The sequence below is a fragment of the Pleurodeles waltl genome, chromosome 5 (assembly GCF_031143425.1).
Source record: "Pleurodeles waltl isolate 20211129_DDA chromosome 5, aPleWal1.hap1.20221129, whole genome shotgun sequence".
Lineage (NCBI taxonomy): Eukaryota > Metazoa > Chordata > Amphibia > Caudata > Salamandridae > Pleurodeles > Pleurodeles waltl.
The window spans coordinates 1334027479-1334054319 of record NC_090444.1 but is presented as its reverse complement, the minus strand read 5'-3'; the positions used below and the strand labels follow the sequence as shown (position 1 = coordinate 1334054319).

The 26841-nt window shown below is 45.7% G+C and overlaps 1 protein-coding gene across 1 annotated transcript in view; it reads right to left on the bottom strand.

Moving 5' to 3' along the window:
- The window catches only part of CEP162 (centrosomal protein 162), a 697428-nt gene that overhangs the window by 130896 nt on the left and 539691 nt on the right, over positions 1–26841 (bottom strand). The window contains exon 22 of the mRNA XM_069235591.1: positions 18502–18720. Coding sequence (XP_069091692.1) covers positions 18502–18720 — 219 coding nt within the window. The remainder of the gene's footprint in view (positions 1–18501; positions 18721–26841) is intronic.

Genomic DNA, 26841 nt, shown 5'->3' with positions numbered 1-26841 from the left:
ACAGTGGGAGGACTCTTGTTGGCGAGGCAGTGCTGGTGGTGGAACTGCATCTTCAAATCCGTCGGCCAGCCTGACGGAGTCGGATTTCAACCCCTAAATGGGCAGAAGTCCTTTCAGGACTCCTAATATGGTGGTCAGAAGACCGCCAACACTGGCGGACTGTTGACTGCAGCGGCTTCCGTAATGAGGGCCTGACTGTATAAAAGGTTTATTGCCAAATAATGTTTACATTTATTTTAATGTACAGCATAGATGAAACTCAATTTGTTAACGAATAATCTGTTTCTACCTTGTGATCCTCTAAGATATTCACCCATCCCTACACAACAGACCGATTACAGAAGCTCAGCTGACAGATGGGCAGCCAGGCCCCAAAGCAAGAAATGCGCGGACAGCAGGAAACCAGGAAACAGTAGTGCAATTTCACCGTCGCGAGTCTGCAAGGGCACAGCTAGCAGCTCCCCTGTGCCACCAATACCCAGATCTGGGTCCAGGAAGAGACACCTCAACTTCATGGTGGTAGGCGCTGTAACAGTGCACGCTGCAAGGGAATTTGAGCAATCACAGAACATGAAAAATCCTCAACTGACCAGCAATATTTTTTGATCACAATAGACACTAGAGTATTCTTGAAATGGGACTGCATTATTTTTACTGTCATAGAAACCCTTGTAGTCGTCTCTGAGGAATACGTTAATCAGATTCACTAAGGAAATCTTGCGTTGGGTAAAGTTATGAAGTTAACAGGCATAATGTTTAACAACAGAAACATAACTGTAGTTAGTGCGCAAGGATTCAATGCAATATATAGGAGGGAGGCACAATTTCCACACAAATAGTTGGCATTGGCCATGGGTACAGAAAGACTAAAATGATGGCTGCATCTGACATATATATCTTAAAGAAATAGGGGTATGCCCATATAACTCCACTGTACCTGGGTCACAAACATTATTATATATATGTATTGTGGTATATAGTAGCAAAAGAATCAACATAAATTAAAGCAAAGATGAGAATATCATTTGCTCACCGCCTCCTCTCAAAATATTTTTAAAATCTCTTTTACTCACTTGAAAAATGAATAATCCACATTCTCGGTTAGTTTAGGTTGATATATAAATTTTAAAAAATAAAGCGAGCACATGAAAAATCACTTCTATCACTCTATAACGTTACAAAAAGTCAACAAAAACAAAATTCACATAAAAACTTTGCCAATTCTACCAACTATGTTTTGAAAGGCTACTTTATTATACAGTTACAGTCCTTTTCAAAGGTAGTCCTTCAGGACAAAGTCAAAATAAAAGGGCTGAAATGTCCCGTAAACATTTATGAGATAATTCCCATATACTTGATTTCATTTCTTTGTTTCAATTTGTTTTTGGACTCCTCCAAAATATGTGTTGATGCGTTTTGACCATACAACTGCAGGCCTCCTCAAGACAAACAGGAAGACAATAGAGTCTACAAAAAAAATACTACATATAATCAAAATCTATATACATATATATAATAGATAATTTAGACAATTAAAACACTGCGGGGCATATTTGTACACACTGCACTATGGCCTCCATGTTGGCAACTTCCCTTCAATTACAGTTATGTCACATAACCTCTTCAAATTTACCGAAGTTGTGTACAAAAGGTATACATAAAAGAATGAGTGCTTGTCAAACTCACTAGAACGTCTTTGACATATACTGTGTTTATTCATTGTGCCCCTACCTAGCATGCCGTGATTGGGTGAGGCTGGTATAGTAGTGCGATGACCAAACTCTGCCCAAACCCTCTTAAACCACCTACAATATAAATGCTCACTGTAAATGGCAGGAAAAATGTATGTGCTAACTAAGATACTCGATGTGCGCCCACAGATTCAGAATCGTGCTTGTGGTGTGCTCCCGTCAACTGAGGAAGGTTGCTCAATCTGATAATCATGCTGCATGCAAAAGCCCACAAAGTACGTGGAAAGGCATGCTATCAAATGAAAATGAAATAAATACCTGTTCAGCTCTCCAGAAGATGAATTTGGATAAGATAGAGTTAACAAATGCTTCTGTGCTATCTACCACATGGCAAACAAATACTGTGGCAACTGAAATTTCAAACCGTCCCGAAATCGCTAAACATGCCCGAAAAATTCACATGTCACTGATGATGCTGCGGGAACACCCAGGACGCCATATCCGTCTCCAAGGGCATGGGCCTCTAACCGGAGAGCTACACAGACTGGAAACTCAATATTACCGCTATCCATCTGCTGGCGCTAGATAAACACATTCTCATCAAGCCTGATTTAGAATTTGGTGGACCGGTTACTGTGACAAATACGATTAATCTCCTGTCCGCCTTATTACAAGTGCATTATATGTTACTGCATATGTAAGAAGGTGGTCGGAACATTCTTCACGTTTGTGACGGAGTTCACATCCGCCAAACCTTAAATTATGTCCAAAGTGTGAATGCTTGGAACAAAGAAAAATAAAGGCTGGGATTAAAAGGTTGTGATATTAGGTAGGCTTGACTCCAAGATGGTCACCACGGAAGTCTTGTGAGATTGCAGTTTTAATGTTGTTGATATTTCAAGACTACGCAGGCAGTCACGTTGAGATCTGAATCACCCAATCTGAAAGTCACAATGGGGTGATCATCTTAAAGCCCGGTTTGCACACATGTTCTTAATACTAGTCCTTCATTCTGATGGACCGTTAAACTAGGTTAACAGAATAACTGGAATTACAAACTGGGGGAAAACTGCAGATTAATTTAATTATACTTTAAAATCCCCTACTGAAACTTCAGGGGATTAGGGGGTAAGAGTGAGACCCAGAAGTACCAATTACCCTGGTAGTACTCATTTCTATGGTGAGCCGGAGGGTGCCACTTGCAAACCCTGGTAACTGTCTTTCCCACCCCGCACCCCACCACATCCAAAAGTAATCAATGCCACTGGTATCTCTCTCAATAAGGTGGAGTTACTGGGCATAACAGCGGACATCCTAATGAGACCCTGAAGAATTGAAAAAAATCCTGCAGTGGTGGGAAAAATGTAAAAGATTGATGGACAAGTTACTTACCTTCTGTAACGCCTTATCTGGTAGAGACTATGGGAGTTATTATGACCCCGGCAGTCGACGTTAATATGGAGGAAAGTACTGCCAACAGGCTGGCGGTACTTTCCTCCATATTAAGACAATGGCGGTTTGGCTGACTTCAATATCCAGCCCGGAGGTCGTCACTTGCCCGCCTGCGGGATTATGACCCCGCCTACCGCCATGGTTTTCGTGGCATCCTTACCACCGCAAAAACCATGGTGGTAGGCACTATCAGTAATAGGTAATCCTTCTGGCAGAAATCCGTCTGTGGTCTGGCGGACGGCTGTATTTTGGAGAAGAGTACTGCCAACAGGCTGGCGGTACTCTTCCCCAAAATATGACATTGGCAGCTTGGCTCAAGCCAAACAGCCAATGTATCACTCCGTCCGCCAGAGCGGTAACAGCCGCCGGGCTGGAGACTTCAGTCTCCAGCCAGACGGCTGTCACTGTCCCATCTGCGGGATTATGACATCGCCTACCGCCATGGTTTTCGTGGTTTCTTTAGGCACTATCAGTGACAGGGAATCCCTTCCCTATCACTGATAGGTGTCTCCTCCCCCACCCTCCCGCTCCCCCTCCCACTCCCACTCCAGAACCCCCCATGACAGACACACACAATCACGCACCATCATAGACACTCATACCCACATTTACCCACGCATGCATACATCCATTCACACACACATCCACACACACACTTACATACATACAAGCACCCACGCATTCACACAACACAACATACACGCACACTCACAACCATGCATGCACACACGCATTCCACATGCAATACACCCAAATGCGCACACACACACATACACCTACGCCCCCACACAACACTCACCTCCCCTGTCAGAGCACCCGACTTAACTGATTGCAGGGGGTCCTCCTGCAGGAGACAGGACGGGGTGCTGCTGCCAGCAGCAGCGTCCGCCAGCAGAACACCGCCAGGCCGTATCATGTGTCATGATACGGTCTGTGGCGGTCTACTGGCGTGGAGCTGCTGCTGCCTTACCGCCGCCATGGCCGCAGCCAGAATTCTGTCATCCTTCTGGTGGAATTCTGGCTATGGTAATAATATGGCAGGTAGCCGCGGTGACGTGTTTTGGCGGCCGTCGCCACGGCGGTAGGCGGTCAATATCGCCGTTGACATAATGCGGGCCTAAATCTAGCTGCAGATTCCTTACCGACCCACCCATCCTCCCCGCTCTAGAAACAGATTTCTAGGGCCAGGGACTTCCTTTTCAGGCCCCAAGTGGTCTGTATTCTTCATGGCTCTGCGCTACTAGCGTGGAAAGTTGTGAAAAGAAACTGATGTTGGCACGCCTTGGTGGTGCCTATATAGGAACCGCAACATCATTTCCAGCGTCGATGATGACGGATGCGGAGCTGATCAACCCCACTTACCGGTATGCAGGGGTACTGCTCAAGAAATATCTTCCGGATTGAGTCTGACGCCTGGGGAGAATTCAAAGGTAAGGAATTTGCAGCTAGATTTAGGGCCTCATTACAACCCTGACTGGTCAAAGACCGCCAGGGTTGTTTTGGCGATTGTACCGCCAACAAGCTGGCGGTACAATTTGCAATTTTATGACTGCGGCAGTAGCGCCGCGGTCGCACCACCGGGACCAGCAGTTTCCCGCCATCGTTGTCTCGGCAGTTATAATCCGCCAGGGCAGCGCTGCCCTGGGGATTATGACTCCCCTTCCCGCCAGCCTGTCCATGGTGGTAGAGACCGCCATGGAAAGGCTGGCGGGAAGGGGAGTCGCGGGGCCCATAGGCACAGCCCCACCCTACTTTTAAGCGCGACGGGTGTAGCTGCACCCGTCACATGGCCGCAACACCGCCGGCTCCATTAGGAGCCGGCTCCAATGTTACGGCCCAGCGGGGATGTTGTAACGCGGCCAGCGGGATTGCGGTCGCATAGGCGGCCGCTCGCCGGTCCAACCTTGGCGGGGGCGGCCTCCGTCGCCCGCCAAGGTTGTAATGAGGGCCATAGTCTCTACCAGATAAGGTGTTTTCGGAGGCAAGTAACTTGTCCGACTGATACAATAAAATTAATGGGTGATGATCAGTCTACTTTTGAGATGTGAAATAGTCCTTCATGCATTTCATAGCAAGTCCATCAAAGAGAGGTAAAGATACACGCCAAAGAGCCAACAGTATGAGGTCAAAGTAAATACTACTCCTGGGCGGAACCAAAGACCACACTATATAAATATTTTAAACAATTGCTAAAAATAGGATTTACAGACAGCTAAAGATATCTATAACTAGACCAAATTATGGCAATATGTTTGTATTAAAACCAACTCTTGGACAAAAAACAATGCCAAGGCTGACTGTTGGAAAATGTAGGCTTGTGAAAAACAATCCAGTAACACAAAGTGCACGTCATTCGCACAATGAATAATTAATCAGCTATTGTTTTGAAAAGCATAAAGGTGTTTGTATATTACATTTGAATGACATTTTGGCCCTCACTACGACCCTGGCGCTCAGCGGTAATTTGGGGAAAGGTACTGCCAACAGGCTGGTGGTACCTTTTCCCAAGGGGTTCTCCCCCGCCCCTCTACCCCTCCCCAGAGTCCTCCTCCTCCCTTTCCTGCCCCCGCACATTTACACAGCCAAACGTGCACACATCCACACTCATATACACACGCATACCCATATCCACTCACACATGCACACATACATACCCACACACCGCAACACACACCAACATGCATTGTCGCACACACGCATTCACAACACACACGTACACTCACATTCAGGCACTCATTCAACGCGACTCACAGCCGCATGCACGCAAACAAATACAGACACACACACAAACACCCCCACACACAACACCCCTCACCCCCTCTCCTGTCGAAGAACCCGACGTACCTGCTTGCATGGGGTCCTCCGGCAGGAGACGAGACGCAGCGCTGCTGTCAGCAGCAGCGTCCGCCACCAAAACACTGTCAGGCCGTATCATTACTCATGATACGGTTGGCAGTGTTTTGCTGGTGTAGCAGCGCCACCTTACCGCCGTCCACTGCCATGACTGTTGACGGTATTCTGCCAGCCTTCTGGGGGATTTCTGTCTACGGTCATAATGCCACGACAATGGTATGTTGGCTGCCGTTGCGGTAGGTGGCATTTGCCGCCAAGGTCCTAATGAGGGCCTTTATCTCTTGGGTTTTTCTTTTACAAAACACTGCTTTCAGGTGCGGTATATAAATTAGTGCAATTGAAATGACTCCATTCTACAACTCATAGAATGCACTAGTGTTAAAACAATGCCTAGGGTGGAAACAAGATGCCCCAGTGACTTTGAAACACCAGAAGCTGTATTACAGCTGTGTGCACCTGGTTTGTGTGCCCCCGGGGAACTATGGTATTACAGAAGGAGACTGAGACACTTGTGCAGCCTTTTCTGTAATACTGATAGCACTGGAGCACAAATAGTGCCATCGTGAGAGGGCATTCCCTCATTTGTATGTGGGCGCAGCCTTATGTAAACAAGGGAATCACTTTCCCTCTGCACCCAAGTACCTAGTACATGCCCTTAGGAGGTGCACCAAGATTAGTGAGCCCCCTGAGGGCTGCATTATAAGAGGGAAATGTGATCACATTGACACCAACCACCCACCAATCTCAGGTATCCCCCTCGAGGTGGTTGGTGCACTCACTCACTGCACCTGACAGAAGGTCTGTGCCCTCTTCAGAATGCAAGCGGTTGCTGTCTGCACAGATAAATATGGAATGGCTTGTAAGCAGTCGCTCTGTATTTTACTGAACGAGTTGCCCTCAGGGCAGTGCAAGTTTGTCGCTGCCCTGGGGGCAGTACATTCATAATTGGTCACACTATTCCGGTCTGCGCCCTATGAAGGAAGGTGCGCCATGGTGTACAGAGGGAAAGTGTGCCCTGTATACAGGACCTGGTATCCTCATGTAAGTTCTCACATGGTACTAAAAGAAGTAAGAGATTTTAACATGCTACCACAGCTGATGGTGAAGACAAACTCCTCCTTTGACACCCATGCTCAGCAATCGCTTACAGGCTCAACATACAGAAAACGTCAGCACTGCTGTTAAACTTGGAAATATTCGGGTGCTGCTCTGCAGTGCTTTAAATGGGCAGGTACTGTCCAGTATTGAGTACCTGTACTTCTTTAATTTGAGAGGGGGAGTACCTCACTTCTCAGCACTGTGCAATACATTTAATGGGAGAGTTAAGCCACTTCTTAGGAGAAAACAGGCACTTTTTATTTCGATTTAGAGCACTGCCACGCTGCAAAACATTACAAAAAGAGACAACCTGAATAAAAGCGCTTGCTTCCTGGCACAGTGCTAGGAGAATAACAATAAATCTAATTTAGAAGACGTCTATTGTTCTAGTAAGTCATAAACATCCACGCAGCAGTTCAATAGTGTCAGCAGTTTTTCAGTAAATCACTTCATGGCAGATTTGTTTCTTGGAAAATCATCTCTGCTTAAAATGTCACTTTTTAAAATTATACTAAAATAAACTGTTAGCCTGTTTACAAGAACTTTAACCACTAATGAAAACTAAATTTAGCAGTGCAATAGAAGGCTTTACTTTCATTATATTTGTCTTACTTCAAGGTCAGATGATAAACGATGGATCCATACCACTGATAGAGTACAAAATAATTGTTTCTTTTTAAATGATAAAACAAACTAACGAGTTAATTAAACTAAGTTCTACAGTGAAACACATTGTTGGGTAGCAAAGACAACCTGGGGAAACAATATCTCACAGCTCTCACAATGTAGGGCCCCACGAATTCCACATCACGGAATGATTCCTGCGATATGTAGGCCCCGATGTATAAAGATAAATGCTAAACTAGGAATCTCGAAATGCAGAACAACGTTGGCTAAAAATCCTGAACCACGTGGTGTCCACATGGGGTCACTGGCTCCTACACACTGTACACCCAAGAGCTGCAACCAAAATGAAGAAACCAGCAGCAAAATGCAATCCAACTCGAGTAGAATCACATAACCCTAAACTGAGCTAGAGTGTCTTCAAAATATGTTAGACTCATTAAAAACAACTACACAATGTGTCTATGTTAGCCGGCCTCGAGCTCACATTATATTAAACTGTATAAGAAAAGGCATGCCATAGCTCCTTAGGGCACGAACTGTACCCCAAAATTGTGCATGTATTCCAGTATTACATTAACTAAACGAATGACCCTGAACCTGCATCTTTAGTAGCAGAACGCAAAGTAGACATAATTTCGAGAAAATCTCAGATCAGTGCTGATGAGCTAAACATTTCAGATAATTTAAGGTACGGCTTCATCTGCAGCGTTTTTGAAATCAAAAGCCACCAGCAGCCCAATATATCAGTCAGGTCTCACTGGATCCGCCTAGGATGCCTCAGAGGCAGAAGACTCAGATCACGAGCAGACCTTGGCAACAGCAAAGGAATGCCACAGATGTTGTCTTATAAGATGCTGCTCTTCTACTTGTCCGCATCGCTGCAAACTCTGCAGGCCTGGGATCAGGCCTCATTGGAGGTTTGCAGACAAGGAATATAACCTCTGTCACCAATGACACACTTTTGCTTTGTAGAGCATCTGACAAACATCCATCCAAAGACAAGTTTATTTTTACAATTGTTTCATAGTAGTCTGTGAGAGAACTGAAATATATTTCTAACAAAGTGCGAGGTTTAGGTAACTCAAGCCTTGTAAACATTTCCATTCAATCGGGGCAGAATGGCTATCGGGGAAGTCTCTACTGGGGAGGTTAAACATTTTAATTACCTAGGAGTACGGATGGCGGATAATCTGACATGGCCCCACAAACCGAAAAAATTGAACTATTCATCACCAAAGGGCGGCTGCTATTGCCAGAAAACACGAGGGTCTATGGGGGGGAATCTCACCAGCCCTCAGTGTGTACGTAGCTACAGGGGTGGTAGCTGAAACATATGGTGCTGAGCTACTGGGTTATACTAATTGTCATGCCCTCACGTTGACCGAAAATAAATTAGTTCGGGTTTTGGTAAATTTACCCACAGGTATCCCATTTACACCGCTCATATTTGATACGGCCCTTGAGCACATCCATCGCGTAACTTTTATAAAATCACTACTATGCTGGGTACGCTTGTGGACCACTGAGGAATGGAGTCCATACTGGGATGCTTTGGCAGAATTAATTCCCCAAGATACTCATGTTCACACCCTATGACTCAGACATGTTAAGAATCTGTCCAAGTCGATCAAAATGGGTGAGATACGGAACTCTCCATTAAAAATAACCAAAGGTGTTACCCAGGAAGTAAAGCTAGCTTATTGGGAATTTGTGCTAATGCAGATCCGGAAAGACCAGGCAGTGGAAAGCTTAAAGGGGCAATTTCTTAATCACAAGTGCTCCCCCAAGTACGAGCAATAACTGGACAGAATTTATCCACCACAGGCCAAACACTTGTATGTAAAATTTAGACAGCTGACCGGAGATGTGGCTGCGGTGGGGGATGTCCAGGATGAGTCTGGCCGAGGTGTTCTGGATTCTCTGCAGTTTGTTTTGGAGTGTTTGAGTGGTGCCGGCATAGCATGCATTGCCATAGTCTGACTGTTCTCCTGGACTCGATTTGGGTCCATTTCAAAATCTTCCGGAGCAGGCAGAGTGTGTGGAAGCACAAGGATCAGAAGGCGTTGATTTGGCAGTTCATTGAGAGCCAGGAGTCCAGGATGATGCTGAGGCTGTGTGCGTGGTCGGTGGGTGTGGGGGGGCTCTGAGCGTTGAGGGCCACCAACAGATGTCGCAGGTGGAGGAGGTGGAACCTCTGATGAGGACCTTGGTTTTGTCAGAGTTGAGTTTCAGGCAGTTGTCCTTCATCCAGGTGGCCACTGCCTTCATTTTGTTGTAGAAGTTGCTTTTTGTGGCTGCAGACTCGTTGGTGACGGTGAGGAACAGCTGGGTGTCGTCGGCGTAGAACACAATGTTGAGTCTGTGGTTTCTGATGATGTTGGCGATCGGGGCATTGTAGATGTTTTTGAAGAGGCTGGGGCTCAGAGAGGAGCCCTGAGGAACTCCGCAGCTGATGTCTGTCAGTTTTGAGGAGAACGGTGGGAGCCTGTCTCTCTCGGTTCGGCCAGTGAGGAAAGAGCAAATCCATTTTAAGACTTTGCGGTGGATGCTGGCGTTGTGGAGTCTAGAGCAGAGGGTGAGGTGAGAGACGGTGCTGAAGGCAGCGGTGAGGTCCAGGAGGATGAGGGCTGCGGTTTTGCCTCTGTCGAGGAGAATGCAGATGTCGTTTGTTGCTGCGAGGAGGATGCGGTCTCAGTGCTGTGGTTATATCTGAAGCCTGATTGGGAGGGGTCCAAGACGTGGTCGGTTTCGATGTATTTGGTAAGTTGGGGTCGATGGCCTTCTCAATGACTTTGGCTGGGAAGGGGAGCAAAGAGATGGGTATGTAGTTCTGGAGGTCCATCGGGTCGACATAGGGTTTTTTCAGCAGTGGGTTGAATTCTGATTGCTTCCAGTCTTCTGGGAAGGTGGCAGACTCGATGGAGCAGTTGATGGTGTGGCATAGTTTGAGGGTGATGGTTGCGCAGGCTCAGCTGAAGACGTGGTGGGGGCTCCAGAGTATATGGTTTTCATGATCTTCAGGGTGTCGTCAGTGGAGAGAGTGATCCAGTTCAGCAGGGTCAGCTGGGAACTGGAGCTTTTGGGTGTGGTGGGTGGGTCTTGAGTGGTGAAGCGGTCATAGATGTTTAAGATCCTGCATTGGAAGATGGTGGCAAGGCTGCCGCAGAAATCCTGGGAGGGGGATGTCTAGTTTAGTTTAGTTTTAAGGATTTATAAAGCGCGTAGTTACCCTAAGGCATCCCAGCGCTAAGACCGGTGCTAGCAGCAGGAGGAATTCAGAGAGTTATCTACAAAAAAGAATGGTTTTGAGTTTCTTTCTAAAAAGCTGCTCTGAGGGTTCAAAACGAAGTTCAGAGGGGAGATCGTTCCAGAGTCGAGCGGCCTTGGTGGAAAAGGAGTTGGACCCCCAGGCTCTCTTAGACCGCAGGATGGTCACATGTCGGGAGGAAGAGGACCTCAGACTTCGCTAGGGGGCATAGAGATATAGCCTCTTTCTAAAGAACATCGGACCCTTATCTTGAAGGGCTCTGTGAACAATGCATAAGGCTTTGAAATGGGTGCGCTGCTTAATAGGGAGCCAGTGAAGCGTTGCAAGAGCAGGCTTCGCAGATAAATGTCTGGGAAGATTGATGAGAAGCCTAGCAGCTGCATTCTGGACTATCTGCAGCTTTTTTATGACATAGGCCGGGGCGCTAAGAAACAGTGAGTTCCCATAGTCCAGACGGGAGAGGATCAGAGTTTGAACGAGGATTCTTCTAGCCGTAGGGGGGGATAAGATTAAAGATCTTCCTAAGGACTCTTAAAATACCAAAGCAAGTAGAGGAGACTTTTCTTGCTTGATAGTCCATGGTCAGGCGAGAGTCCAGCCAAAAACCAAGGCTTTTTACCTGGTCCTTGGGCGGAGGAAGATTATTGAAAGCCTCTGAGTGCAATGAGAGGGGAGCGGCTGGGGGGGCATTGCCCAGTACAATGACTTCTGACTTTCCATCATTGAACTTAAGCTTAGACTGGACCATCCAGCTTCCAATGTCTTTCATACAGCACGAAAGGTTGGCCGCCGACGAGTCCCCAGAACTAGATAGTGATACCACCAGTTGAGTATCGTCGGCATAGGTGACCAAAGATAGATTGTAGGGAGCGATCACATTAGCCAGCGGGGATAGATAGACATTAAAGAGGGTTGGACTCAGGGAGGAGCCCTGAGGAACTCCACAGGTCAATGGAAAGGTATCGGAAAAGTAGGCTCGATCCAGAACCTGAAAAGATCTACCTTTGACAAAAGCGGACAGCCAGGAAAATGCTAAGCCTCCTATCCCTAATTGAGAGAGCCTACAGCAAAGAAGGTTATGATCCACCGTATCAAAAGCTGCGCTAAGATCAAGCAGAATCACGGCTACATGAGCCCCTTGGTCCAGAAGCTGCCGAGCTGACTCTGTCACTGTGAGGAGGGCTGACTCCGTGCTATGATGGGCTCTGAAGCCCATTTGAGTGGGGTGGAGAAGTTCGTGGCTCTCTAAGTAGCTGGTTAATTGGTAGTTAACATGTTTCTCCAAGATTTTTGTTGAAAGGGGGAGGAGAGCAATAGGTCTGTAATTTTCCAGCAGAGATGGGTCCAATTTCGGCTTTTTTAAAAGAGGCTTAATAATGGCATGCTTAAAAAGTGGGGGAAGAGAACCTGAGGATAGGGAATGATTCAGTATTTTTGTAAGGGGAGGGGCAATAATATCTGAAACCCGCGAGAGAATGGAAGGAGGGGCGGGGTCTAGGGGGGAGCCTGATTTAATTTGAAGAAGAAGATTGGTAGTAGCAGTATCAGTGAGGGGTGCAAAGGCAATTAATATACTTCCGAAGGGGGAAGGATCCATTGTTTGGTGCTCTAGTGTCTCTAGGGAAGGAGAAGAAGAGAACCCAGAGTATATCTTAATGACTTTGTCATTGAAATGGGATGCCAAGAGGTTACTGTGTTCAATGGAGGGCTCTGTGGGGGGGGGGGGGGGGGGGGTAGGGGTTATGGTTAATTCTTTAAAAATCTGAAAAATTTCCTTTTGTGAGCAGGAGGAGTTTTCTATTTTTGTCCCATAGTATGAGGACTGGGCGGCTTTAATATTTTGGTGGTAGAGTCTGATAGATTGCCTATATATTTCTCTATCAGTGGGATTGTAGTTCTTTCTCCAAGATCTTTCTAACTTTTTGCACTTTTTTCTTAGTTCTGATAGAAGAGGAGAAAACCAAGGTTTAGCCTTATGGGAGGGCTTGTTAGATCTTGATTTGATGGGCAGAATAGCATCCAAAGAAGAGGAGATCCACTCATTAAATAAGTCTGCTGAGGTGGAGGGGCTGCTGACCCCAAAGGAGGTCTGGAGAGCAGCACGCCATTCTCTAAGAGCCAATTTTGACCAGGTACGGCCAGAGGTTAAAGAGGTGGACTGCATGTCTAGCGTGGCCTTATAAGGGAAAGAGAAAGATAAAAGACAATGATCTGTCCAGGTTGGAGGCAAGGACGGCAGAGTAGTGAGAACAGGGAGATTACTAAATAAGAGGTCCAGCATATGGCCTTTGGTGTGAGTGGGTCCAATTGCGTGTTGAGTTAAATCAAGCGCAGAGAGAGACGCAAGTAAGGACCTGGCATGCAGACAGTTTTCGTTATCAAGGTGGATGTTGAAATCCCCAAGAATAGTAAAATTAGGGGATTTACAGATAAGACTAGCTGCGGCTTCTGGCAAGGAATCTAAAAAGCAAGTGCATGACCCTGGGGGTCGGTAAAGAAGCATACCGGAAAAGGTAAAAGTGGGGGAAAGATAGAGAGAAAAAGTTACGCTTTCACAGTCCAAAATATCAGAGGGATAAGTGATACACCGAAAGGTATTTTTGTGGATAATGGCTATGCCACCACCTCTTCCATTGGGTCGATCTACATGCACCATAGAGTAGGTGGGGGGTAGGGAGTTGCAGATATCAACAGCTGAGTCACTGCCTAACTAGGTTTCAGTAAGAAACAGAGCGTCGGGGAAGAGATCTTCTATGAGGGTATAGATGTAAAGGGAATGCGCAGGTAAAGAGCGACAATTGAGAAGTAATATTTTGCTCAATTGTGGAGGGGGGGAGGCGGGGGTAAGACAGCCGTGGAGGCACTAGGACAGGCAGGGCAAGAGGGAGAAGCATGGGACCCAGGGGGTACTGAGAAGGATAGGCCGGACCCTTCCCCTTTAAGCGCGTAAAGCTGTGAGGGAGAGTAGACTAACCTGTCTGCAGTAGAAAGGGCAGCATTTCTGGGCTCTGGGCGCTTCAGGGCGCAGACGGGCTTGCCTTTGGCGCTCCTTCGGCGCGTCCGGCGGCCTTCTGGCATTAAATGAGCCGGGGGAGCCGAACGAGGCTCAAGGGCCTAGGAACAACTAGACCGCTAACAAAAATGGCGGTCTAGTTTAGTCACAACCAGGAAGTAGGGAAGCAGAAAGAAATAAGCAACCGGAGACCACTGAACACGGGCCCCCGAGGTTGCTGTGAGCAGAAAAACCAAATAATGCCCCCAAGATACAAACGAAGACAGGAATGTGCCCCCAATGCAGGTAAAATAAAAAAAATACAAATGTTCGTTTTTTTTCCTTTCCCTAATAATTAATTTTTAACGAAGGAATTGCCCCAGAAAAGAGAGAAAGCCAAAAACTTATGGCCTTCAAAAGTAAAAAAATACCTAATAGCAGTTAAAAATGCCTAATAACAGTTAAAAACATTCATTTCATTTAAATAAAGGCTTACACGATTGTATCTGGTGCCCAGCCGGCGTCCTTCTGGCATTAAATGAGCCGGGGGAGCCGAACGAGTCTCAAGGGCCTAGGAACAACTAGACCGCTAACAAAAATGGCGGTCTAGTTTAGTCACAACCAGGAAGTAGGGAAGCAGAAAGAAATAAGCAACCGGAGACCACTGAACACGGGACCCAAGGTTGCTGTGAGCAGAAAAACCAAATAATGCCCCCAAGATACAAACGACTATGGAGTCTGTGCTTGGTTTGATGAGTTCTTTGATCAATCACAGTGAAGAGTTCTTTGCTGTTGTGTGCACAGGCGTTGATGCATTTGTGGATGGCCATTTTCTTTGTAGTTCTGATGAAGTGGTGGTGTGTGGTCATGGCGGTTTGGAAGGCTGCATGGTCGGCTGGGATCTTGCTGCTCCTCCATCTTCTCTTGAGCCGACTGCAGGTGCTCTTGGAGGGTGGGGGAGAACCAGTTGGCTTTCTTGGGGGAGTTACTTGTCAGAGGGTTTCCTGAGGGGGGCCAGTGTGTTGGCACAATCAGAGACCCATTGGTGGAGGTTGTATGCTGACGTGTTCGTGTCCATGGTGTTTGGGGGAGGCGAGTTGGTCTTTGGAGACCTTGTTCCAGCTTCTTCGTGGGTGGCAGTGGGTGCAGTGGTATTCATTGGGCTTGCTGAAGGGTAAGTGAACGTAGTGGTGATCAGTCTAGTGCAGTTCGGAGGTGTGGGTGACGAGGATGTAGTTGCTGGTGGAGAAGACGAGGTCGAGCGTGTGTCCTGCTGAGTGGGTGGGAGAGGGGACCAGCTGTTTGAGTTCCAGGGTTATGAGGTTCTCCAGTAAGGAAGGTGGGTTGTGGTCGTTAAGGTTTTCCAAGTGGAAACTGAGGTTGCAGAGGAGGACGTAGTCCGTTGAGGTGAGAGCATGGTGTGCGATGAAGTCAGCTATGGATTTGCTGAATGGGGGACCAGGGCCTGGGGGGTCTGTAGAAGAGAGTACCATGAATGGTGGTGTTCGGGTTAGTCTGGATATCGAAGAGGAGGTGCTCCATGCCGGAAGAGTGGTTGTCAGAGCTAGTAGTAAGGTATTTCTGTGAATGATGGCGATGCCTCCTCCCAGTCGGTTGATGTGGTCCTTGTGTATGATTTAGTAGCCATCGGGATTGGGGTAGCGATGTCTGGGGCTGAGGTGGGGGTCATCCAGGTTTTCCTGAAGACGGCGATGTCTGAAGAGATGGAGTCGAACAGGTTAAAAAGTATGAAGCTGAGTTGGTCGGATCTGGTACTAGGTGGGTGTGTGCTAGGAGGGTCTGGTGTGTGGACGCAGGAGAAGGCGCAATTGGCGCAGGTGAACAGGCCTTGAGTGTCCTTTGGCAACGCGAGGTGGCAGGTGGTGGATCCTCCGCTGTTGAGGGTGAGGAGTGTGCTGCCGCCTTAGCAATGGGAGGTGCGGGGACCGGAGTCTGTGGCACTGGGCGCAGTCCAGACATGGATGGGCTCAGATGGGCTTGTCTTTGGTGGAGGACTGGTTGGCCAGCTGGGAGGCAGGAGGTGGAAAAGCAGCGCTGAGAGGGGGGCAGGGATGCAAAGATGGAGCAGCAATAGGGGTAGAGAGGCAGAGGAGTGAGGGAAACGGCAGAAGGAAAAAGCAAGGAAAGCGGCAGAAATGAAAAAACAAAGGGCAAAATAGAAGGAAAAAAGCAAAAGTAAAAAGCAGAAGGCAAGAGAAACAGAGACCGAGCTCACCACTGTACCACCAGAGATGAGGCACAGGTGGGAGTCAACGGGTGTAGGTGGGCGTTGACATGCAAGCCTGGAGCGCAGAGCAGCACAAAGGGCAGCAGCAGACAGGTGGAGCTGCGCAGTGAGGAGCAAAAGACACTGACCAAGAGTCAGTGAAGTCGCTCTGTCACTGTGCAGTGATGGCCATTAAGAAGGGCAGGAAGGTGGGAGGGGCTGGTCAGCTGGGAGGCAGGAAAGCAGCACTGAGATGGGGCGGGGCTGCATGGACGGAGCAGGGGTAGGATGGGAGAGGAGTGAGGGAAGAAGGGAAAAAGCGAGGAAAGCAGCATACATGGAAAAACAAAGGGCAAATTAGAAGGAAAAAAAGCAGAAGTAAAAAGCAGAAAGCAAGAGAGACATAGCTCACCACTGGACCACCAGGGATGAGACGCAGGTGGGAGCCTACAGATGGAGTGTCTCGATCGCACACACCTGGAGCACAGAGCAGCGCGAGGGGCAGCAGTAGACAGGTAGAGCTGTATGGTGGGGCGCAATGGGCGCTGACTAAGGTTCAAAGTGGATCACTGCATTATGTAAGTTGCTTAGGGTCAGGAATTATCGGGAGTAATTTAGGATCTTGAAAAGTGAAACAAGTGAACAGATTGTGTTCCCTGTCTCTCGATTCCTGTTGTGGGCATAGAAACTGAGAATAAAAGGAGCTCCCTACCTAGGTGCTTGCTAAAATTGATTTTTGTTATGAATAAAAGCAAAAGCACTAGGTCCCACCCAGCCACCCAGTTTCCTTTAAGAAATGGATATTACCATTGTCTTATGTTTTTTATTGTCTAATTGGTAACAGAGTGAAGTGACTATAATGACTACTGCTGCTTGGGAAAGATTGTTTTACGTTTTCTGTGGGACTTATTGGTAGTTGTATTGCACTTCATATAAACATGTGTAAATATGATTTTTAACTTATTGTTTTTACTTGATGATGTGCAGGACTTTATTTTATATACTAATCTATTTATTGTTGCATTGTGATGAATACTTTTATGGCTTTTTAGCCGAAATAAAGAAATAAAAAGAGAAAGTCAGTTCAGTGAACTTGTTGAACCCTCCAGTGTTCGCAAACTCCTTGGTTTGCTTCTCTTTGAAACTTACACCCCACCCCACTCAGATGGAGAGCTAGCAGGTTCTGGTGCAGGACTGCATTAACCACTGGGGATGCAGCACTATACAGAGGCGATGTGGAAATCTTGCTCACCCACCCGAGACCTATGACTTCTGTCACTACAGCCACTACAGGCTCGCAAAAGATTTTCATGTAAGTGTTATCCCAGTGTGTGACTCAGTATTTTTGTAAACAGTTATATAAGTTTGTCACTAATAATCTAACTTTTACCAATGCTCCTACAATTGGGAAAACCTGGATGTGTGATAAAATCTTTGTATGACAATGGCTCTTGAGCGGACACCATTTCAAGATACCTGAAAGAAGTAAAGCAGCCATTCCCAGTGAGACACATCATGACTGCATTAAAGAGGTTGGTGAGCTGATGTTTGCATGTTGCACTCCTGGATTTTAAGAGCAAGATGTAATGCATGAAACACCCACAGTAACAGCAAGAGCGACACAAAGACATACATTGAAAAAGAACCAGAACAGGGCTGATGTGTGGTGAACAGGGGGACAGGGAGAAGAGGGTGAGTAGGAATGAACCACTTTACTCTGCGGACCGGCCGGTCCCTTGTTGAAAACATTAGGTAGTAACTTGCAACTGAAGAAATGTTCATCAAAATGAACGAGAGGAACCCCTTTAGACAATGACTTCTAGACGATTTGTGATTAAGCATGGAAATCAGACCAGCAGGAAGGCATTTAAGCTGTCGCATCTACAGACATTACTTGACAAATGAACACTCAGATGACGGGCACGGTTGGCCCATTACTAACAATGGTAAAACCAATTCCCTTAGAGCCAGTATGGACAGGCTAAATTTACTATGAATTACAACCTTTTCAAATGAAAACAAAGAGAGGGGACATACCCAGGAGGTTATCTGGTTCCACCCTAATCCAATTTCTTGATTAATACAGTTGTCCTTGGGAATCCATTAGATTATATGAAGTGGCAACTGTCATTTAGATCTTAATTGTGGCTTACCTCCTAAATTTTAATTCAGGTTCCAATACACCATTGGCTTCCGCATTCGAAATTCTGTAAGCATAATCGCTTAGCAGAAGAATACACGTAGCGTCAGTTTGCAGTAACCGAGTAGCAAACTTAAATATGGAAATGTGTACCTTTAATTTTTGGAACTGTTGCTCCATGCTTCGAAGGCTTTTCTTTGCGTCCTCATCTTTTCCTTCAAGCTCCGATTCTAACTTTTGGATTCGTCTTTCCAAAAACAACGTCGTATGAGGTTTAGCCGAGCTCGAGTCATCTGCTGTGGCAGCAGCATAAATTAACGCAGGTAAAGAATTGGGATGTCGCTTTTTTATAATTGTTTCCATTTCCTTTACCTGTTAAAAATAAAGTGAAAATATGAGGGAGGGCAAATTCCAATTCAATTTGAAAAAGAATGGGTTTTTTCCCCCCAATCGTAACAAACATGGACTCCTCACTTCAAAACCACCACGAACAATTTTACCTTTGGCCGCATTCATTTTCTATTATCTCCTTAGCTGCCTTCTTTAACGCAGTATTTAATGAGAAGAAGCCACCCTCCTCTGGCGCCCCGGATCCAAGTCTTTCACTTGTATCAGTGCCCTGCCTACCCGTGCCATTAAAGCCATTTTCGCTCACTAGACGTTTTGCTTTTACGTTAAGTTGACTTTAATCAATACCTTTTGATTGCATTATAATTGTATATAATGTACTTTCAGTCAGTCCTCTTCATCCGTTGGACTGCTGTTAATTAATATTTTTCTTTCATCACTGCAGAATACAACATAGTTGGTCAATACACTTCACACACTGGCTAACTTCAAAACTATGAAAAAATAAAACGAGCGCTAACAAAGCCAAAATGCTTGCAGCCAACGCAAGGCCAGTTGGCTTTGTCAGTGCTTGTTTATATGTGCTTCGCTTGGTGGATACCTGGGGCTCCGGCAGGTTCGGAGTCACTGCTCAGTGAAATGCATGCGTGGATGCAGCATTAGCTTGTCTCGAGGGTGCCTTTTACCCCTTCTCAACCCTTGTTCTTCAGATTCTAAATAAGCCTTTGTTTCCATGGACCTTGTGTTCAGGACCAGACTGGCCGTAGGGCGTTTTACAGGTAGGCTCGGAGGGTGGGGGCTGGTTTTGTTACTGGGGGGCGGTTTTGCAGCAGTGCTGCAATATCAACCCTCAGTAACAAAAAAAACAAAAGCAGCACTGCTTCTCCCCCCACCCCGCAACTCGGGGGCTGGTCTGACAACATTGCCGGGGCTGCTTTGGGTTCCCAGTCCAGCCCCCCTTGTGTTGTGGGTTTGGCTCGATGGTCTGCGTACTGACTCCTTCCTGTGGAAGACAGGGCCCTATGAGTTGCATTTCTAGTGGCATCCGAGCCTCAGAATGACAAAAGGAAGCTTCCAGCACAGATGATAGCTGGGACTGCGACTAAGACTCTCCTGGATGGGGCTCTGGTGCTCCAGTTATGCCAGGATGACTCCTGCAGCACGAACCCTGCCCCTGCAATAAGGGTCTATAAGCAGTGGCGGCTAGTGACATTTGAAAGTGATGGGGCGTAAAAGTTGGGTATGACATTTATGTAGCGAGTGAATCGAGCAAGCTTAATGGACAAACGTGGGGTCCAAGGTAAGTCCTCCTCTCAAGGAAAAAAAGAACAAAGATTAACAAATGGCGCATTTGAAAACAAATGAATTTAGTGAGAAAGCCAGGTTTTTAAAGCAGAGGGAACGTATAGTCTTGAAATACTAAACACATTAAAAATGCCCCATATCTTTTGGCATTAATATGTTCAACAGTTACTTTAATGTGCAAATTGTACAGCGTGACAATTTCAGGTCCTTTAAAGTGTGTGCTTGCCCAGTGTCTTGCACTGCATGCAGCATCAACCCTGGAAGAAAATACTCTAACTAGGCATCAGGAAGCACCCACAACTGCTGACTGCAATCAATCATACAGAAATATGTACAGACAGATCTTTAAGTAGGATGAAAAAGGTGTGGGCTCTCTAAAAGGAAACATGTCAAATACATTTCTGTGATTCCCATAGTGTGCCATCCGGCTTGTATTTTGGTTTCTCTCTGAGATGTTATTGCTTACAGAAATATAACACAAGTGACGTACACCTAAAACCTGTCAGAACTATTGGCTTAGTCAATGGTGTTTAGATGTTTAAGATAAATGAGTAACAGCAATGATTAGTTATAAATAATTAAGACTCAAAATGTGTCAATTCTGAAATTGTGAGACTGTGAATTAAATATTAAGGCCTATGGAAGGAGCATAGCCATCAGTTATGTGACCTTTATTTTAGATATATATACCCTTTTCTCTTCACAATCATCCACCTGCACATTTTCAACCTCCTCTCTTTCTTCTTCAGCACCCTCTTTTCCCTCTCTCCTGAATACACTCCCTCCCATCTCCCTCATTTTACCACCCCAAACATACACTGCTCTCACTCGCATTTAAGCATTTTATTTCATTTTGCTTTAACCTTCTAAATATTTTGACCTATTTTGACCTCTACGCACCCCTTCACACACATTTACACTGAATTTAATTTGCAACTGGAATAAATGACCATCGTTCTGTGTGCTCTGCAGAGAGACCAGTCAGGCACTTTGCTTTGCCTTCAGCCTCAGCACCCTCATGGAAGCCCCTCATAAACAGCAGGGATGTGGAATTCCTGTTGCCCCATGCCCGGGACATTTTGTTTGTGGTCAAGGGCAACAAGTTTTCATGTTTATTTTGTTCTTGGGACAAGTAGGCCCAACCCCCTGCAGCACAAACCCTTTGGCTGCCAGTTTACAGAGAAGGGAACTGTTTGCATTTGAGGGAATGTATGTACATATGTTAATGCTGTTCAAAATTGTATTTATTGTTTAGTAATGAAAAGCCTTCATAATTAGTGTGAATGTTGTAAATAAACGTTTTAAGCTCACACTGGACTACTGACAGTGGTTCCAGAAAAAAACAAAAAAAGTGTACACACGTTTGAAAAGTTTAACAATATGAGGCTAAGCATAATGCTCCCAGAATGCTCTATGATTAGATACAAATGTTTGCAGAAGTTTGTAAGCAAGGGTGATGATTCTTTGCTTTCAAAATAAAATGTTGTGAAAAAAATGCAAGTATGAAAAAAAACGTTTTGCTACTGTGAAACCTTAGGTGCTATTTCTTTAAAGAAGCATTTAGTAAAATGTGTTGATGCATGATAGTATTTCCAAAAACATATTCCTAATGGAAAATCAGTGTAACCATTTTCAATGACATTATGGGAAGCAGGAAAATAAACAAGCACTGGCAAAGACATCGATCCAACATTTTCAGTGAGTCTTTTGGTTTCATCAATGCGAGTCTTGTTTTGACCTGGGTTTTATAACACTTTATTGTTGTGGGAGCTGCCAGGCCCTCACCATTGTAACAAACACTGGCAAAAGGAAAAAACAGTTTTTGGTCTCAAAAAGCACATATTGCCACCAGTGGTGTAACACAGGCCCTGCAGCTCCCCTCAAGGGGGGCCCCTCAGCACAGCACCTGCCCTGACTGATGCTGGGGGAGGGGGGGACCCTCCATGTTCTTTGCAGGGGACACCCTCCAGTTTTATTATGCCACTGACTGCCACAATAGTTCCTGGCACTGAACAAAACTACTTTGTGTGCCAATATGGTCCTTGTGGAAGAGCAGAATGCGATCACTCACAGTAAAGCCAGACAATTTATAGAGAGAGAAACAGAAGTTTCATTAAAAAAATTTTTGTTGTTAGCGCCAGACCTAATTAGGGACCCAATTCTTAAAGAAGGTCACAAAAGTGCACCCATGGTATATGTCTTTGAATTAGTGGGTTTCATGAATTCACAAGAACTTACAGAAGTAGACCAAGAAATCGTACTCCTAGAAAATATTTGTGAACTGTATTTTAGCACAATCAAATGGGCAAGTGTAGATTTGCTCATGTGAAATTCTATTGAGAGTTTACAAGTTCACTTTCCCTACCACCGCTATTATCCCAACCCTGGAAGAACGTCTACTTCTGCCACTGTCAGGAGTAAATTTCCAACCTTTCTCATTATGGGAAAAGATTAGAGAAGAGCTGGTGAAAATCCTTAAAACTTGCAAATTAGTAGGTTTGCAGACAAAAATATTTCACCCTGGAACGATTGCTTACTGCTTCCTCCAACCCGAGTATGAAGATCTGCGGAAAGGTTGCAAAATAAGGAAATTGCAATAGTAGGGATTGAAACTGCAAGTACTCAAGCCCTACTACAGTAGTAGCCCTGGCATAATTAGAGAGGCTATTATCAGAGCTCTTACATAATGAGATTGCTGCCATAATTTGTCACCACACTACCTGGCACCAAAGGGACAAGTAGATTTTTTTTTACAGGACATGTAGATTTAAGAAGCAACCGGTCCCATGGACAAGTAGATATTTTATTAGATCTCCACCCCTGTAAACACCTGGCACGCGTCAAAGTATGCACTATGCAAGAGTAATACAATACACAGAAACAGTTAACTCTCGCGGAGAGTGCAACATTAGGTACAATGTGAAATAAGAGGAACTAGATGGCTGACACACATTACACACATTTTAACATTCATTGTTTGCATATCAATCCATGTTTGTGACTTTAATGTTAAGGGTATGAAGATTGGGCCAATTTTAACGCCATACAGCTGATAACTGCCTTTATGGTAAGCACATGGTTCTCCCCTTGAGCTTGACTCGGATATTTAGATAAATTTTGCAAGGGAGCAAGAACTGTGGTCGTGTGTGGAACAATTTCACGAGGAACAAATACAGGAGCTACACTTCTAAAGGAGCCAGTGATCTGCAGCCAGGGCCTGGGGTGTCACATGGGGGAGGTTAGCATGACAAGGGGTCTCAGTACAACAAACATAACACAAGATTAGCATTGTAACACTTACCGTTACAGAAGACATGGTACTAAATCACATGTGCTTGCATCCATTCCTACTGCATGAGGAATGGGGAAAGGATGGTATCTATGCCTGCTACTGACATGGCTGCCCTCACAAAGGGATGAAGACTCAGACGCCCAAAATCATGACGTTAAAAGCATCCCTGGCCCAGAGTGGATACTGCCATAGACCACAATGGGAATGAAGGGTTTTAGAGCAGTCAGCCTTGTGTCGTGTGTCACAGTGTAGAAAGTTGATTTACTGCCTGGCTTCCGTCTCATGCTTCAAAGCGAGGGGGGCAGCCAGCCTGGGACAGACAGCCCAGACTTAAATGCATCGATTTCTTTAAAGATACAATCGTATCTCTAAACAAATCGATCAATTTCCTATTTTTTTATATGAATGTGTAGGAATTTCAGAGGGGTGCAGTCCCTTCAGCCCAAAAAGAGAAAACATCTCTGGCTATAAGTGCCAATGTTATTTCAGTTCTGAGCAGTTTCAGGATAATGAGGAGATGATTTAAAACTTCCTGCCACCATTTGTTCTGGCTCCATTGATGCTGTGTGTATACACTGTGAATGGCAATGTATTATAGATTGGGCCTCTACAATATGCCTGATTTTATTTGGTCAGTTCCAGGAATGATTTCAAGTGGGAACTCGCCAGCCAATATGAGGTCCTTATGGGCATGCATAAGGGCAGCCTGGGCATGTTTTTGCACATTGTGGTTCCAATTCATAAGAAGCAAGCACACTCGAAAATGACATAATTTGCCTCCATTCAGGGGCATGCAGTGGGGTGGCAGCCATTGGAGACATTCCAGTTCCCATCAGCCTCCTCCCCCTTTTCCGCACATCAGGGGCAGGTACTGGCCCAGCTTGTATTTGAGGTGCTGGACAGGCCATAGAGTTTTCACAGGAAAGCCCTGCTTCTCCAGTTCTCTCAGTCTCTTCCCGGTGTACTGTCTCCTCTTCTTTGACTGTGGAATCATCTTGGGAGTATGATGATGGCATGACTGACCACAACACAAGAACTCTGCTCTTAGGGGTAAAGAGGAAGGGGAGTTAAATAACACGGTCAGTAATTTGTCCCCCAACCTTCAGCCATCTCCTTATGAAGACTAGTCTGGCCCTAGTGGTGAGTGGTTCTGCCACTTTCATGTACCTGCTCTTTCCAAGTGCAAGTGAATTCAACAGATTGTGTCATTTTGCTATAAGAAGGGAAGTGTCTGAAAAGGAAGCTGGTTACAAGGTTCATTGGTCATGTACACACCAAGGGTGACCAGACCCTCCCACAGTACCTTTTACTGGGATCCATGTCGGTGAACTCCACAGGTCATGCGACATAGAAGATGAAACTAACAAAAAAAGAAGAAGCTGCCTTAAAATGATCATCTCGGGATATAAATGTAAGTTTGTGAGCTGAGATTTATGAATCCTATGCATTATAATCATTGGTGAAAGATTTTCAGGCATTATCCTGCACCAATCGGGAGGGTGAGGATTGTTTTCAACTGCTGGACCTTTCAAAATCGACCACAAAAGTCTAATTTGAGTTTTGATAACCTAAAAGATCTAAAGAGGCGTTGGCTTCTTCTCACTGGTATTTCCTTTATGTGGTTGGTTTGGGGAAGCTTCACACAGCTTATGTTTTTTGATAATGCAGTTCCTTGGTCACAAATTATTTGGCAATGATCTTGAAATGGGTTTTATACATTTTCAAGAACCAGAAACATGCACAGCCCTTCAGGTGCAGGTATCCAGATTGTCCTTGTCAGCATATGATAGAACCTGCATTGAACCTAAGAGTCCACATAGCCCTCTCTCAAGACATCACAAGGACTTTCCAAGGAACAATCAACAGCTATCCTGACTAAGCAGATATTCATGGAGGAAGGGTCTGGAGAAAGGGTTGACAGTCACATAAATCATTTTCAGACCAATGGGTTCAGGAAGTAAATACATGCACAAAGGAATTTACATAACACGGTCAGGAAATACCATTGAATTCTGCATGTCCCCCCAATTCCAGCACCATTTACACACCTTGGCCCAGGCATCTGCAGAAACAATAGGCTTTGATAAACAGCATCAAGACTCTGGTCCCAGTCGAAGTGGAGTGTCAGGACTGACATTCCATTTCATTCCAGGTACTGAAATGTTTAGGAGGCTACAGACAGAAGATCAATATAAAAAAGCTAAATCTCTTTGTGAAGACTCCTAGACATCAAATAAGAAATGCTACAACACCTTATCCTACTGATATCCAAAGAAGACTTGTTAACATTTGTCGATCTGCAAGATGCCTAGCTACATGTCCTCCTATGACTCTGTTATCAATGGTTCCTGAACACCTGGCCAACAGTCCAAGTCCTCTAAAGCCAATATTCCTTACAAACCAGTTCAAATTTAATCTCAATCCAAGAGAGGATCTGTTATAGGCCATAGCATGGTTATGTCCAAAATTGAGCAATAGCCTGGCGTGCCTTCAAAATGGGCAATAGCCCGGCGTGCCTTCAAGTGGAGGGTGGCATGGTGAAAGACAGTTAAGGTATTCTTCTTCCACCTTTAGTTGGTCTTAAATAATTTGATCTAATTGCTTGTGTTCTACAGGCTTTTAGGCAGCCTCTACATTTCTGATGCCATACCTTCAGTACCGCTCTTTCTGGTGAATACTCTATTTAAATGCAGATTCTCTCCCAGACACCGGACTGAATCTGGAAACTTTTCCAGCAATTACTCTTGTACGCCGGTATGTGGTGCCATCAGACTCTGCAGCAATCTCTCCCCAACAATGAAAATGAAGTGTCAGGAATAAGGCTGTGCGCGGTCCAGGTCCCGCCCGAAATTCCGCTGTGCGTATTTGCGGCGCTTCATGCGCACCACTTGTCATCCCTTCCTGTTCTAAAAGTGGTCATCAGCATCGCCTGCCCTATGGTAAAGCTCATGTAGCTGCAGGGTCAGGACATTGGTGGACAAGATGCACTTATCAGTGCTATTCTATGAAGGGACTACAATTCCCAGGTTTTTAGAGGCAGCGGCCATCTTGGGGTGTGGCAGGCCTATAACGCCCAGCCACACCCAAGCACATTGCTCACTATTTTGAAGACTTCAATGCAGTCAGACCTTGTGGGGGTTCCTCTGAAGAAGAGCAGATTTCCTGCATGGCAGATTGACAGCAAGTCGGAGTATCCTTGTTTCCATGGTGAATTCAGATACGAGTAGGTCGTACTCGTAGCGGTAAGGAATTGATGAGCCCAATCTTGAAGGAAGTTGTTACTTCCAAAAGTACAGCGCCCCTTAGCACAACGAGCAAAGCGTTTCCAGTTCTAAGAGTAAAGCGGTCTTGGCGCGACGATCAAAGTGATTCGGATCACAGGAGTAAAGCGCCCCTTAGCACAACGAGCAAAGCGATTCAGGCCACACGTGTAAAGTGCCCTTGGCACGATAATCAAAGCGTTTCAGTCCACATGAGTAAAGCACCCTTGGCACGACAATCAAAGCGTTTCAGGCCACATGAGTAAAGCGGTCTTGGCACAAGGATCA